At 37.8% G+C, this 17,453-nt stretch overlaps 1 protein-coding gene across 1 annotated transcript in view; it reads right to left on the reverse strand.

Annotated features, from left to right (window-relative positions):
• EDA (ectodysplasin A) overlaps positions 1-17,453 on the reverse strand; it is a 350,649-nt gene that overhangs the window by 90,098 nt on the left and 243,098 nt on the right. The window contains exon 2 of the mRNA XM_052663527.1: positions 2,961-3,066. Within this exon, the coding sequence (XP_052519487.1) occupies positions 2,961-3,066 (106 nt within the window). The remainder of the gene's footprint in view (positions 1-2,960; positions 3,067-17,453) is intronic.

Raw genomic sequence — 17,453 nt, forward strand, 5'->3', positions numbered from 1 at the left:
AAAACAAAACAAACCTTAATCCCATTTAGGTCAGCTATCTCTCACTTATAACTGAGAAACTCCTAACATAGTTAATCATCTCCGTACCTATATTTCTAGTCCAGATATTTTTCCTGGGCTTCAGATACATATATCCAACTATTTATAGGTTTTCTCCTCTTGAATTTCCCATAGATACCGGTCTAAAACCACACATCTTCACACTCTGATAATTTTTGCAGTAAATAGTACATCACCTTTCCAGAATCCTTGACGGTTTCCTTGGCTCCTCTCCCCACCCCCCGACCCCCGTTACATTACCAAGTCTTTTGCTCTTTACTTCTCAATATTATACTAATATAATCTTTGAAGATTAAAAAAATATATATATATATATATTGGATTGCACAACAAGTTTGATGTAGGCACAAAGTGAGCAGCATCTAATGACTGATGAGAGTATGAGGTCAGGAGGAAATTAGATAAGAAGTGCTAAAAATTAATAAGAGACTTTGTCCTTCAACAGACGGAAAAACTATTTTGTTTCAAAACAGTATAAAGACTTTAAAGATCAGTAGCAAAGAATCTGGTGGCCAGATCCAGATAAAGTGGTTTGGGAGAGAGGAGGAAGTTGCCTTCTTTAAGAGAAAACTTGGAAAGTCAGATGTAGAGGTAAACTTTAAAAGCCACTGGACTGTAAAAGCCTCTGGGGAGAGGAAGGGAAGACCATGCCCATGACAGAAGGTGATATTGTTCTTACCACCTCTCTTCTCGCTTCTGTAGCAATCAGGGAATATGAAAAATTTGGTGGTACTGGGTGTGGTTCAGAGGAAGAATTGAAGGTGGAAAGATCTACATACATCACAGAATAAGATAATGAGAGGAAAGTGACCTCGATTCTTAGTTCTCAGTTTATATATAGGTTTCCCTGGTAGAAGAGCTGGTAAAGAATCCGCCTGCAATGCAGGAGACCCTGGTTTGATTCCAAGGTCAGGAAGATCCCCCAGAGAAGGGATAGGCTACCCATTCCTGTATTCTTGGGCTTCTCTGGTGGCTCAGCTAGTAAAGAATCTGCCTGCAATACAGGAGACCTGGGTTTGATCCCTGGATTGGGAAGATCCCCTGGGGAAGGGAAAGGCTACCCACTCCAGTATTCTGAGCTGGAGAATTCCATGTAAGAGTCAGACACGGCTGAGTGACTTTCGCTTTCCAAAGACTTCCAGGAAACTGGCGAAAAACAGATGTCAATAATGGGTGACTCTTACTTCATGGACCACATTTCCTAGGTTCAAACTTGGTCATTAATTATATATAAAATATCTCCTCTAGAGAACAGCCCCACTGGTTCAGTTCTCAGTTGAAGGGCTCAAAGCTGTTGCCACCTCCATTGACTAGAAACACGTGTGTGTGTGTGTGTGTGTGTGTGTGTGTGTGTGTGTATTCAGTTGCTCAGTTGTGTGTGTGTGTGTGTGTGTGTGTGTATTCAGTTGCTCAGTTGTTACCGACTCTTCATGACCCTTTGGACTATAGCCCACCAGGCTCCTCTGTCCATGGGGTTTTTCAGGCAAGAATGCTGGAGTGGGTTGCTATTTCCCCCTCCAGAGGATCTTTCCAACCCGGTGTTTAAATCTGTGTCTCCTGCATTGCAGGGGGATTTCTTACCCCTGAGCCTTCAGTGATGCTCAAGAAACACCCTACTTACCTTATTTCTGACTTTTGTCTTTATTACAGGTTGTTGTTCTGAGCTCTTTTTCAGTCTTCATCCAGCTTTACCTCTTCTTGTCCCAAGTGACAAACTCTTGGCCCCATTGCATTAACTGCTCATGCCATCTAGAACTGCTTCCATCATTGTAACATTTTTACACTGACAAATGTCAGCTTTAAAAAATCTCATTTTCACTTTCATAAAGTCATATTGCTTTGTAACCCCCTAGAACATATATCTTTGGAAGATTCTGTCAGACATGTGCTGTCTTTGAATCTAGATGGCTTTACAATAGCCCAGAGCTATGCGTTCTACAAACTCATATGCCAAAGAGGTATCATTCTATCAATTGACAGAAAGATATTAAAATAGATCAGTTCAAAGACCCTGCCCAGGAACTAGCTCAACATTTTGTTATGCCCCACAAAATGCATTGCTAGTTAACATGAAACTGCTTCACCTTCAATACAGATGGTTTTCATGCCAAATCATAACTTAGCTAATGGGGCAATCAACATCATTGATTTATATTACAAACACCAACAACTTGCTAGATACTAGACTGGATTTGGGGGCTTTACAAAGAGAAATGAATCTCTGTAGTTGAGGAACGTACAGATGAATTCTAGAGGTCTGGTGGTGGTGGTTTAGTTGCTAAGTTGTGTCTGACTCTTATGACCCCATCAACTGTAGCCTTCCAGGCTCCTCTGTTCATGGGATTCTCTAGGCAAGAATACTGGAGTTGCTTGTCATTTCCTTTTCCAGGGGGATCTTCCTGACCCAAGGATTGAACCTGGGTCTCCTGCATTGCAGGCAGATTCTTTACTGACTGTGCTACGAGGGAAGCCCCAGAGGCATGGTAACTGATACCAATGAAGACATAATTATCATTGGATTTAACATATCATGTAAGTGCTACCATGGCACAATACTCTGTCAATTTCAAGAATAGGACTGAATCCTCTTGATGGTCTTAGTAGATATAGGATGTCCCTAGGAGAGATGAGGTCTTTATGAGGGTGATCTTGAGAGGTCCAAATGCCATCATGGCTCTCAGATACACTAAAGGCTCTCAGATACACTGAACGGACTAAAGGTACCTGGGGTTGGAGGAGGCAGGATCTTTGTATAGGCAGATTAGGTAGGTTAGGCTGGGAAAATCTTCTGCAACCTTGATTCTATGGATCATATATGAGATGGTGAAGCATACTTGAAAAAGTAGTTTTTAGAATGGTATAGTCAGATATATGATAAAGGATCACCCAAGCAGACCTACCATCTGCTCCTTCACTGCTTTTGCTTCTTTTATTGCGGCGAACACGCCTACTTTCCTCTTCAGAGTATGACTTTTCTTTAGGGATGAAGAAATTCACAAGGGCCATCTGAAAAATAACGAGTAGATAAGTTAAAGGTTGAGCCAGTCAACTATTTTTGTTGTGGTTTAGTCACTAAGTCATATCCAACTCTTTTGCAACCCATGGACTGCAGCCCACCAGGCTCCTCTGTCCATGGAATTTTCCTGGCAAGAATACTGGAATGGGTTACCATTTCCTTCTCCAGGGGCTCTTCCCAACAGGATCAAATACATGTCTCCTGCATTGGCAGGTAAATTCTTTACCACTGAGCCACCAGGGAAGCTCCAGTCAACAATAGCCAACAGAAAAAACTGGCTTTCTGTAGACAGTCTGCCTTCACTTTAAATTCAGAGTGTCTAAGATGAATAGATAAAGACGTGGTACATATATATATATATATATAGATATAGATATGGAATGGAATATACAATGGAGTATTAGTTATAAAAAAGAATGAAACATTGCCACTTGCAGAAACAAGGATGGACCTACAGATTATCATATTAAATGAAGTAAGACAAAGACAAAATCATCTGATATTGCTAATATGTGGAATCTTAAAAACAGATACAAATGAGCTTATTTACAAAGCAGAACTAGAACCACAGATATAGAAAACAAACTTATGGTTAAGAAAGGGGAAAGAGGGGGAGGGATAAATTAGGAGTTTGGGATTAAAGTATACTCACTACTATATATAGAATAGATAACAACAAGCACCTACTGTATAGCACAATGAGCTATAAATATTTTGTAATAACATTTAAGTGAAAAACCTTGAAATATATATATATATATTCATCTGAACAACTGTGCTGTACATCTGAAACTAACACAACATTGTAAACCAACTATACTTCCAAAAAAAAATTCAGAGTGTCTAAAGCTCACCCTCCCTTCCACTGTACAAATTTTCATTTTTGATATCATTATTATTTTAATAATGTAGGCATAAAATTTTGGTTAATATCGTCTGCCCCTCTGCCATCTGCACCAAATATCTAATGGGTAATCCTTCAGTCCTACTTGTCAGTATAGTTCTAGGGTTCAGAGATCCCAGTCATAGATTTCCAATTTCCCTCACATACTACTGATGTCTTCCCAGAACTAGACTTCAGCTTGTTACTCCTTCTTGGACCGCATTATTATACAGCCATTACTTTTCCACATTCCTATCTATGCTGAACTTTTGGGTTCTTCCCAGAATGGTGTGCATCCAGTTATGATAGGATGGTATCGTTTATGTTAACACTCTTCTGGGAGTTAGTAATGACAAAGTGCACAATTATTTTTTCCCTTTCTTACTCCAATAGAACTTCTATAGAACTTGTGGTCTATAAGATTCATTTCAGTACTTGGTCCTCTACTGTCTTATGATGATCTCTCATAATAGTACAATGTATTTCATATGTGAATGGGCCTGGTATCACTAATGATAATCACAGCTTAAATATATACTTGACTGAATTAATCATAATTTTACAGCATGAGTGCTTATTTGTGGCTAAAGAAAATGTGCTCGAGGAAAACAGTAGACCGAGTATTACAAAATAGGATTGAAAGTGATTCCAAACCTGACTCTACCACTTATAGTTGTGTAAATTTGGGCAAGGTCCTTAAGTTTTAATTTCCTCATTTATAAATAGGGGCAATAATTGTACTTTGTTCATTAAGTAGTTATTGTGTTAGCAAGTACACAGCATCTAATATGCATTTAATAAATGAGATATATTATTATAATTGAAATTATTAAAATAGACTTGTTAGATAGTTTAGAGGCTAAAAGGAAGAAATGAATTTATATTTTCATCCTAGTGTTGGTTAAAAAAATAAACAATTCCAGAATAACCTGATTTCTGCTGCATCTTTGATTGATTGGAAAAAAGATGGGTAGAACTCAAGAAAGCCTTAACATTCTACACAAACTTTCTAGAAAGCATGTGATTTACTGTTTACATAGACAAACTGCAGCCAATAGCCTTAATATACAAGATTAGTGTTTTGCAGAATATATACATGTATTAAATACATAATTGATACATGAATGTACAGGCAATCTCCAACTTGCCTTAGGGTTTATTTAAAAATATTTAGGTTGAATCATATGAAATTGCCATTTCTGTATGTCAAAAATGGTTAAATATTAGCAATTTCACACAGTTCAACTGAGCAGTGTTTTTGTCACTTCTTTCTTGTTGTTGGACACTAAGTTGTGTCCAACTCTTTGCAACCTCATGAACTGCAGCATGACAGGCTTCCCTGTGCTTCACTATCTCCTGGAGTTTGCTCAAACTCACGTCCATTGAGTCAGTGATGCCATCCAATCATCTCATCCTCTATTGCCCCCTTCTCACTTGTCTGGAATATAAAATGCGTTTTCTCATAGAATCAACATAATAAAGTCTGGCTAGGTTTCCAGATAAAGCCCAAATAAAGTTACTTAACCCACAACATAAATCAGTTCAGTTCAGTTCAGTAGCTCAGTTGTGTCTGACTCTTTGCGACCCTATGGACTGCAGCACACCATGCCTCCTTGTCCATCACCAACTCCCTGGAGTTTACTCAAACTCATGTCCATTGAGTCAGTGATGCCAACATAAATAACTTATCACAATAATAATGATATAATCCCAAACTACTATTTACACTAAAATCTCAATTATTTTAGTGTAGAACAAGTAATTCTAGATAGAAGAGTGTTCTTAATAACTTGTGCTGAAGTGCTGAAACTCCAACTATTTTGACTACAACATGATTTAACTCTGTGTTTACTGAGTATGTAGAAAACTATTTGCCTGTACATTAAATGGCACCAGCCCACTATGGTTTTAAGTTTTTTTTTTTAAAGTTACAATTACATTACAGAGTGATACATGCTTTGTTAAGTAAAGAGAAGCGTAAAGTTCTCTGTATCTAATACAGACTGGGAGTGGACAAGGCTTCTTGCAGGAGGTGCTACTTCTATGAATCCTGTAGGATGTTGAGAATTTAGTGAGGAATGGGAAAATGGAAAGGAATTCCAGGCAAAAGGACCATTATGCTTCAAGGTTCAGAGGAAAGAGAGAGAAAAGCTATTTTTGGAAATAAAAGTACCTTAAAATAAGTGGTAGGAGGTGGGAAGGAATGGTAAGGAATGAGGCAAGAGATATTAAACAAAGACCAGATTATGTTAAGGAATCAAAATTTTATCCTATAGCAAGGAGATCCTTGGAATAATTTTTCCTTTTACATATTTTGTTCTTTTATGAAAGTTTTAGCTATAATTTATATACAATTAAAGGGCTTCCGGGGTGGGGCTAGTGGTAAAGAATCTGCCTCCCAATGCAGGAGACCAAGAGATGTGGGTTCAATCCCTGGGTTGGGAATACCCCCGAGAGAAGAAAATCGCAGCACACTCCAGTATTCGTGCCTGAAAAATTCCATGGACAGAGGAGCCTGGCGGGCTACAGTCCATGGGGCTTCAGAGTCAGACATGACTGAGTGGCCGAGCACACAAACATACAATACAGTGCACATATTTTAAGCATACAGTCTGAAAAATACACACATTTGTAACCACCATTGAGATCAAGATGTGGAACATTTCCATCACCCCAGAATTTCCCCTTGTGGCCCTTCCAATCATTCTTCAGTACTACCCCAAATCCAGGAACCACTGTTCTGATTCTATCGCATACCTTAATTTTTCCCATTCTAACAGTTTAGATAAATGGAATCATACAACATGATTATATGATTTTGTGTTGTTTCTTTCTCTCAGCAAAATGTCTGTGAGACTCATCCACATTATTGAATATTGGTAGTTCATTCCTTTTTCTTCCTGAGTAGTACTTAATTGTATGGATATACTATAGCTTTTTAACGCATCTGCCTTTTGAGGGACATTTTGGTTATTTCCAGTATGGGGATATTATGAATAAAGCTGATATGAGTATGAGTCTTTGTAGGTCATACGTTTTCATTTTTCTTGGGTCAACACCTAAGGGTGGAACCTTAGGGATATATGGTAAGTATTTACTATAAGGAACTATCAAACTATTTTCCAGGGACTGTACCATTGTATTAATATATTCCCACTGGCAATGTATGAGAGTTCCAGTGTTCTGCATCTTCACTACGCTTGATAATATCAATTTTTAATTGTAGCCATGCTTGTGGATGCAAAGGGATTTTTCACTGTGGTTGGGTTTTGAATTCTTAACTTCTTATTAACGCTTTTTTTGGTCTCTTACCTTGCTGTCAACTATCAGATTTCACTCCACCTAGTTGTAACATCTTTTCCAGTCTCTTCAAATTTGTTGCTTATAATCTTCTATAGGCTTGTCACCTCATTAAAACTAATTAAAATCATGTAAAAACAGAGTAAACAGGCAGGCAGTGTGTTTTTGAATGGTTTTTGCATAAAGTAAGATGCATATTCTCTGGTGGCTTAGAAGTCATTTGTTTACTGCCTATTTCTGGCTGTGGTCTGGATAAGTGAATCTGTCAGACAACTGAGTTTTACATAGCTATGTTATTACAGTATAATGCTATTTCTAGGGGAAAGGGATTTTGAAGCACAAATGGAGAACCTTCCCACCATTAACCAGCCAGAATTCTAGAATTTTCTTTATACTCTTTGTGTTCCCTCATGGGTTCAGCTCCTATGAGGATTCTGGCAGGGTCTTCAATCAGCTTCTTATGTCCTGATGGCAGCAGTGGGAGAATGTGATCACATATTAATTGTTTCAAAGGGTCTGATGGGAGCCCGTGAGAACTGAGGCTCCCAGAGAAGGAGAGCTGAGGGAGAAACCAGCTCCTACAGACAGCAGAAACAACTCCAGTTTCCACGGGTAGTAGGAGTAGCTTAAAGTCCCTTCAGAGAGGCTGTTGGCAGTTGGGGCTGGTGCACTGGGACGACCCAGAGGGATGGTACGGGGAGGGAGGAGAGAGGGGAGTTCAGGATTCGGGAACACATGTATACCTGTGGCGGATTCATGTTGATGTATGGCAAAACCAATACAATATTGTAAAGTAAAAAAAAAAAAATAAAATGAGGAAAAGAAAAAAAAAAAGTCAAGTGTTCAATAGATGGGGACTGCCTGTATATGAAAATGCTTTGAACAGAACATAGTTTCCATTTTCTCAATGAAAGTAACACAGAACAATGGTTAGACTGAAAGAGGATTCCTATTCACAGTGACCTTATTTGAGTCTCAATTAGAGGTAAGAGGGAAAACCATCCTCTGTGTAGTATAATGGTAAAGACAAAAATCAGTGGCTGCTCATACAAAGTCTAGAATTCTAGCTTGAGTTTTGCATTCATTAGGATGGTCTCCAGAGGCAAGTTGTAGAATATGAACAAAACAGTCTTCTCTCTTCAAATATTTCTTTACTGTTGCACAAGGGAGGAGGCATCAGGAATGTTGGCCACAGCCAGGCAATTTGTTCAAGGGGAAAAAATCTAATTCTTTACACTTTATTAACTGATTACACCCTTGTTTCCTATGGTAAAATACATGTTAAACAGCACCTGCAGATGACAGGGATCTCAGTTGGAAAAAATTCGTTAATGCTGAGACATGAGGGATAAATTCATTATTGCTAGTGACTCTCCAGATATTGCTATGAACACTTTTTCTCTAGTATCTCAACCCTCAAAATTATTGGGTACCTTTTTATTTTTTTACCAATATTGACATAGAATAAATTTGATTTATTTTATACTTCATGGCAATGTATGTGATTGTATTAATAGTTTACTGATTCATAGGAAATTACTCATATGCTTCTTGAGGGCAGAGACCTCATTTTGTCCATTTTGGTAACCCTATTGCCTAGCTCTGGACCTGGCACATAGTAGGCCCCTAATAAGTATCTCTCTGTCAAAAGAATAATAGAACTATCAGTAATCCATTCTATAAAGCCAGCATTTTATTTGACATGAATGAGACCACATTTCTTAAGATCAACCATGGTGAGGTAGACTAAGGACACATTATACTACTGGCAGTTAGCAAACCAAATGGATCTTAAGAGTGAGAGAGAAGAAACAAGGACACTCAACATTGATCACAGCATCCCATGGGAGCTGCCACCAGCAGGGTTAGGGTAGAGGTAGCAGTCATCAGTCCAAATGCCAAAGGAAATTGGCACCCTGGACACCTCTGATGTGAGTGCTGGGGACTATCCACTTTTTAAAAAATAAATATGATAATGACTGAAATTATGTAGTAAATTAAACATGGAAATTAAAGAGAACCAAAATTTTTCACATAGAGCTAAAAGCAGTTACTGAATTCTGCTCTCTAGGGAGTTTGACTTAAAAATCACTGCCCCATAATGCAAGTGACTACAAAGTAGAAAATAAAAAAGAATAGTATCTTTATTTGAGGAGATTACCATAGTGTGGCATTGGCAAGAAATTATACTATAGACCAGCTCAGTCTCTGCCTTTTCTTACCTCCTATTTTGGGGCTCTAGAGATCATTTACAGATAAGGCAATGGCACCCCACTCTGGTACTGCTGCCTGGAAAACCCCATGGATGGAGGAGCCTGGTAGGCTGCAGTCCACGGGGTTGCTAAGAGTCGGACACGACTGAGCAACTTCACTTTCACTTTTCACTTTCATGCATTGGAGAAGGAAATGGCAACTCACTCCAGGGTTCTTGCCTGGAGAATCCCAGGGACAGAGGAGCCTGGTGGGCTGCTGACTATGAGGTCGCACAGAGTCAGACATGACTGAAGCTACTTTATAGCAGCATGAGCAGCAGATATCATTTAAGACATCAAATAATGCTAAATATTTTTAATATGAAAATTTCTTCTCTTCTATTGGTAGTAAACTCCTAAAAGGTTACTTGTAGGTTTTGAACCTGTGTGGTCTTGTCCTTTGGTTAAGGGAAAATCTGTTTAAGATGCGTATTATAGGGAAAGGTGAGTTATTTTAAATACACACCTACTAACACAAAGGCGGAAAATAGATTTCTCCTCTGATCATGTTTCCTAGGTTTGGCCCTATTCCTACCATCCAGAACAGAACTGAAGAACAATTATGGAATTGATTCTCATAAATGGACAATGAAAGTTGTCTGTAGCTTTTTATGACTTTGAAATTCATACCTACCAAAGATGGCACATTTACCTTGCTGAATGATTTTACTGTTGGAGTCATGTTTAATGTGAAGTGGTAGGAGAGGTCCACCCCTACTGAGATTCTGGAAGTCAGCTGGTCTAAGAGGATTGAAACAATGCTCACAGCTGACATGTGCAGAGAGGCAATGACAGAAGAATACCCAAGCATCTTCAGTATGGTGAGCTTTATGGCATAACCATAAGCAGAAGGGGAATAAGAAATACTCTAAAGGATACACTTAAGCATAGTTTCAAATGACATGACATAGTTGTGGGCTGCTTGGGAAAATAGCAACCGTGACCAGCTTGGAATGCAATAGTACAGAATTTGGAAACTTTCTGAGCAAAGGCTCTTTTTTAGCTGACCGCAAGTTGAACACAGAAATACAGACACTGACAGGCTCTACAAATAGCAGTTGCAGCCACAAATAAAAAAAACAGTGTATATGTGTGTCATATAGAAAGAAAAGACTTTTGGTTGAAGATTTAGTCTTTGATCCCTAGAAGTATGGGTGAAGTTGGTAGTGACAACTTTGAATAAAAAGAAGGGCAGCAAAATATGTTAGACATGACTGCCTTCTCTTGGGAGAATCTGCTCATGTAATAAATAATTTCCCATACCCTAAAGTAAAAGACACTTTGACACTTTGATAAGGAGAAAGACATATACTTCTTGTAATACCTGGAAATCACTTAAGGGTACCATTTGTGAATAGAATCACTTTATATATCAGAATGTACCTGTAGAACTTATAAGTGCCAGGATAAAACCATCTCAGCCAATACTGATCTTGGTATTCAGAAAATATTAGCTTAAATACACTCTCTTAATTATGAATTCTTAAGTGGTTTTTGACAATTTTATAATAATGTTGCAGTTTATCTTTACAAAGCTGGACTAATGCAGGTTAGAGGGGCATTATGACCGAAAGGAGATTGCCTATGCAAGTTTAAACAAGGATTTTTTCCTTGTCCAAAATTTCACTATGAAATCCCTTCTGGTTCCCAGTGGAGACCTAAATCTCATAAACTACTTCTAAATCACGTTGTCTACAGTAACATTCAAGATCAAGAAAGGTAAGAGTGAGGTAGCTAGTGAAAAGAGAGTTGCAACAGTCTGAACTTGAAGGGGAGGGGAATAGGACTTTGGTAAGAAGCAAATTATGAAACAGATTGCTATCTATTCTAAGAGGGCAAAACCATTCAAAACACTGTAGAAAAATTAAGCAGTGAGAAGGATTTTAAGAAAAGATGAGTCTTGAAAGTGAAAGTGTTAGTTGCTCAGTTGTGCAACCCCATGGACTGTAGCCCACCAGGCTCCTCTGTCCATGAGATTCTCCAGGCAAGAATACTGGAGTTAAGTTGCCATTCCCTTCATACCCGTGGGGATGGGTGGATACCAAGGATGTGAACATAGATATGTGGCCAGTGGGGCTTCCCTAGTGGCTCAGACAGTAAAGAATCCACCTATAATGTGGGAGACCTGGGTTCAATCCCTGGTTTGAGAAGATTCCCTGGAGGAGGGCATGGCGACCCACTCCAGTATTCTTGCCTGGAGAATCCCCATGGAGAGAGGAGTCTTGTGGGCTACAGTTTGTGAGGTTGCAAAGAGTTGGACACAACTGAGTGACTAAGCACACACCCACATGTGTGTGGACCATCAATCTAGGACTGGCTCACAGAAATGTGAGTACAGAAAGTGAATCTCAAAGGGAAAGGTCAGGCAGGATAGGGTGTAAGTACTGTAAAATTGAATTCAATACAAGTATCTTAGGAGCAGGGAGGTAATCATGGTGATAAAATCAGCAGAGCCTCAAACTGCAATAAATACCTGTGAGGCACAAACCTGAGTGTTGAGGGGAAAAGGAAAGGACTGGGATACAAACCCAGAACTTTAACACTTACACTACAATCATAAAGGGCAGAAAAGGACTGGTAATAAAGCTGCAAGTCCAGGAAGACTGTTGCACTGTGAGATTAATCGAATATTGTAACTTTGTCCTTAGGTAACTTGTCATTTTAGCATCTCTTGTATCTAAGTGTGCCCAGGGCCTCACTTGAAGTAAATACAGAACAACTGGTCATCTGACATAAGGCAGACCAATACTGTTTCAGCAGCTGTAGAGCAGAGAAAAGACAATTTTTTAAAGACATGGCTGTTGATTAGGATTCACCATTAGGGTGTTTCTATGGAAATCTTTTCCCAGAGAAAAATTCCTGACTCTTGCTTATGATCAGAACAGTGAGTAAAGGAAGTCTCATGCTGAGTATTGTCTCATAAATCTTTTCTTTAACATTTCAACAGAGGTACTCACTCAAAAAGAAAGTAGGATAAAATAAAAACAAATGAAATGACAAATAGCAAAATATTCATTAAAGTCAGTTCTATGCATATCCATTGTTTGATTGTTAGTTTAGGGACTAAAGTCATCTTTCCATGGAGCAATGGAGAATTAGATTTCTTTGCTGTCCACTGATCTCTTTCACCAAGCTTTAACCCCAATGAATTCTCTAATTTCTATTAATGAGTAAACAATATAGGTTTGCTCAATTTATTGCTCCTAGTTACAAGTATCCCTTACAAATCATTAAAAGCTTATAAAGTTTAAAATTTGACAAGCATATTGACATCTGGATCAAGGTGGCTGACTGACCAAACAATTTTAGCTCCACTTTTTATTATTAAGTAAGTTTTTAAAAAAGATTTAATGGAAAGACTAACAGAGGAAATTAGCAGTAAAGAGATTTCAGTATGTTTCTGAAAGCCAGAAAGTGGATAGGGTCAAGAACGGCTGAGAAAGAAACAGAGAGGGCTTACAGCCTAGAGGATGCTGGTCTGCTCCTGTAGGACCCCAGAGAAGTTTGAAACTTGGAAATGCCAAGTAAGGGAGAGGGTGAGAATAGAATGTGAAAAATTCACTGAAAGCCTGTGTATTGAATAATCATCTCCTGCTCCAGAGTATAGACACCCTGGTATTCAGGCATTTATTCTCAAGGCCCAAACAAACAAACCCAAAACATTATCCTCTAAAAAGACTGTAATCTAAGAACAATCTGAAGTACCTACTATGGGCATTAGTGCCCCAGAGGAAAGAAATCCACATTTAGGCATTTAGAGGTCCCCCACAGCATAATGGCTCTTTGCACATGGGTGGGACTTACAGGCCTCATATTTGGGGTATCCAGCCACTTTTCTCAACCCCTATATACATTGTTTCAGAATATCAAAGATAAAAAAAAAGATCCTGAAAACTCTCAGAGATGAAAAACATTAATAGTTAAAATAAGAATTAGATAGATTGGTTAACTCATCAGCAATATTAGGTGTTAGAGAAAACAATGGAGAAATGCCTTCACAGTTCTTAGGAAAACTTATTTTGAACCTACTGTTTTATTTTTATCCAACTATAAATTAAGTTTGATGGTTAAAAAAAAAATTTCCAGATTGCAAAGATTCAAATTTCACCTCTCACCCCTATCTCAGAAAGTTCCTTAGGAATATACTCCAGCAAAATGATAAAGAAATATGAGAAAAGAAAGAGAGACATGTGGGATTCTGTAAAGGGTGAACATAAAACTAGAGACTAATAAAAGTTAAGTCCCAGGATGACAGATACACAACAGGTCTAAGAAGCATTCAGTCAGAATGGAAGGAAGGAGGGTTCCAGGAAGAATCCTGAAAATAAGAGAAGGGTGCTCAAGATTCTACTCACCTTTAAGGAATTAGAGAAACTGTGGATACTGCAGATAATATGAGGAAAAAAATACAGGCAATTAGAAAATTCAGAAAAAAAAACACATATAGACTAGGAAACATTAAATCTCTCATAATCCTTGACAAAAGAGAGGAAATTTTTAAATAGCCACAAGAGTATAAACACTGAATACTGATTTTCGACTTTCACAAATAACCAATTACAAAAGCACAGGCTAACTTAATTATAGATAAAACACAAAACATAAATGTGATACCCAAATGACAAGAGGTACTAGGTAGAAGAGATGAGAGATAAAGGGAAGAAATAGTGGCTTCATCTTACAAAAATGAGTTATGAGATACTGCCCAGATTATGGAAGAAGAAATAAAGGCCTAAGTATACTTCTCTAATAAACAGAGAGACTAAAAGGCATGATAACCACATTAGGATGAGAGGTAGAATAATTGAGGTAAAGATTCATCACAGTAGAAAATTAATTAAGTCTAAAAGATAAATCAAGTAATAGCAGTATCTATGGAAACAATCACAGAAGAAATAGAGAAACAGTTATTAGAGTTAAAAGTAGTTAAAAGTAATAATCTCAGAGGATTAGAACTGGGAGTAGAGAGGGTTAGAACCATGAAATATTGTTTACATTATAATCCTTTATGTACATAGTTCATATTTTTAAAAACCACATGCATGTACTACTTGGCTACTCCAAAACCAACCAGGAACTTTGAAACAGGAATCTTTTGCCCCTACTAAACTCAAACCAGCCTCCAAGAATCCTCACCTGAAAAAGAACGCTGGCACAGGGCCATCTAAGCATAGCTCCTGTCTCTCATTCCAACTGTCTTTTTCCTCCAATCCCTGCCCCAAAGCCTATGTCCTTTCTCTTAACATGAACTATGGATTAATTTACAACCAGCTTTATCCTCAACCATGAAGATTACTTGTAATGGTTGAACATGGATACAATAATTGTACACATTTAAGGGTACAAGTTAAGTTTTGACATACATATGTACAGCTGTGAAACCATCATCATAATCAAAAGAACAAAGATATCCATCTCCCTCCCAAATTTTCCTCATACTCTTTGGTACTCCTTTCCCACTAATCCACATGTCCAGTGCCCTCTGCACTCCCAGGCAACCACTGATCTGCTTCCTGTCATTACTGACTAGTTTCATCATCTAGAATTACATATAAATACAATTATACAATGTATAATTAAACATTGTATAAAAATACAATTATATATAAAAATACAATACAGTTATACTTTTGGGGGGTCTGATTTCTTTCACTCAGCTTAATTATTTTGAGATGCATCCATGTTGTAACATGTATCAGCAGTTCGTTCCTTTTTATTGAAAAGTAGCATTCCAATGTTATGGATGTAACAGAATTTGTTTATCCATTCACCTGTTCATGGACAAAATGGGCCGTTTCCAGTTTTTAGTTTAGGTGTGTACTACTCTTTCAGGGTGGTTTTAATTTGCTTATCCCTAATGACTAATGATGTTGGACATGTTTTCATATATCTTCTTTGAAGTATCTCTATATATTTCACCCATTTAAAAAAATTGAGTTGTTCTTTGCCTGATAGCTCTACAATTTACATTTAAGCCTATGATCTATTTTGAGTTATTTTTTGTAGAATGTGAGCTATTAATCAAGGTTTTTACAAAAATAATGATGTCCAAATGTTCCAACATGATTATTATTAGATAGACTATGCTTTCTCCATTGAATTCCTTTACACTTTTCTTAAAGATCAATTGACCATATATGTGTGGGACTACTTCTGGGTTCACAGTTCTGCTCATTGACCTACCATCTATTGTCATATTAAAAACACTGTATCTGGATTACTGTTGCTTTCTTATGAACTTTGAGATCAGGTAGCCCTCCAATTTTTTTTTCAGAGTTGTTTTATTTCAAAGTACTTTGTCTTTCCAGATAAATTTTAGAATTGATTTGTCAATTTCTACAAAAACAGTTAGGATAGATCAAGCTGGGGAAAAACGACATCTTAACATTATTTCATGTATTTGAATGCATTATGAAATACATATTTTTAAATGTCAATATTTTTGATTGTTAATTGCTGCTATATATGAATACAATTTATTTTTAAATAGAGAGTTTGTGTCCTGTGAACTTGTTATATTCACTTATCAGTTTTTAGTGGTTGTTTTGTAGATTTTGTATGATTTTCTACAAAGATGATCACATTGTCTGCATATAAAGACAGCTGAATTTTCTTTCAAAACTGATTGTTGCTGTTCAGTTGCTCAGTTATGTCGGACTTTTTGCAACCCCATGAACTGCAGCACGCCAGGTTTGCCAGTCATTCACTATCACCCAGAGCTTGCTAAAACTCATGTCCATCCAGTTGGTGATGCCATCCAACCATCTTGTCCTCTGTTGTCCACTTCTCCTCCTTGCTTTGAATCTTTCCCAGAATCATCAAAGTCTTTTCTAATGAGTCGATTCTTCACATTAGGTGATCAAAGTATTGGAGCTTCAGCTTCATCATCAGTCTTTGCAATGAATATTCAGGACTGGTCTCCTTTAGTACTGACACCATTATTGCCATTATGCCTACCATAGTTTGGCCTCAGTCCAAACTACAGGGAGGGAACACAGCGCTACCCATCAGCAGAAAATTGGTCAGAACTGGTAACTTGTAATTTTTATTTTCTTTCCTTATGGCACTAGTTAGAACCTTCCTCACAAAGCTGACAAGAAATGATGTCAGAGACATTCTTACCTTGTTCTTCATCTAAGAAGGAAAGCATTCAGTATTCACCATAAAGTACAATGTTAGCTATGGGGTTTTTGAAGAAGTTCCCCTCTACTCCTTGTCTTTTGAGAAAATTGTATCATGGGTTTGTATTGGATTTTGTTAGCCACTTTGTCTGCATGGATTGACATGAACATATGATTTTCCTTCCTGAGTCTTTTAATAGGGTTAATCACATAGATTATTTCCCCACTTAAAAAATAGTAAAAGTGTAACTGACACACAAATTTAAAAAACCCAGTGAAAATCTATGTCTATATTCAGAGGCCTTGACTAAAATATTAGGAGAAGAACTCAAAATCTTTTTCAGGTGGGCAGACATTCATGAATGGACATTTTCCTGTCTGTCCTATCATCCATCCATCCATCCTTCCATTGACTCATGTATCTATCCATTCACTGTTTGCTAGGCACTTGCTCTAGTCAAGTAGTGTGCAAGGCACTGAGGGAATAAAGAATTTTGTAGACCTTGTTATTCTGAGTTTTACAATCTGTCAAGTGAGGAGATAAACAACTAATCCCATTGATATGATGAATGCCATAGTACGGTCTTGGAGGAAAGTCAATGAAATCATAGAGGAGGAAGTTATCTGCTTGAAGTAAGGAAGTTGGGGTGGATGACTTTTGAGTGGGCATTTGAAAAGTAAGCAGAAGATTTCTAAACAGATGAGAAAGGCATTTCCAGAGAAGTGGCTATAACTTAGGGCTGCTGCTGCTGCTAAGTCGCTTCAGTCATATCCGACTCTGTGCGACCCCATAGACGGCAGCCCACCAGGCTCCCCCATCC

The sequence above is a fragment of the Budorcas taxicolor genome, chromosome X (assembly GCF_023091745.1).
Source record: "Budorcas taxicolor isolate Tak-1 chromosome X, Takin1.1, whole genome shotgun sequence".
NCBI lineage: Eukaryota > Metazoa > Chordata > Mammalia > Artiodactyla > Bovidae > Budorcas > Budorcas taxicolor.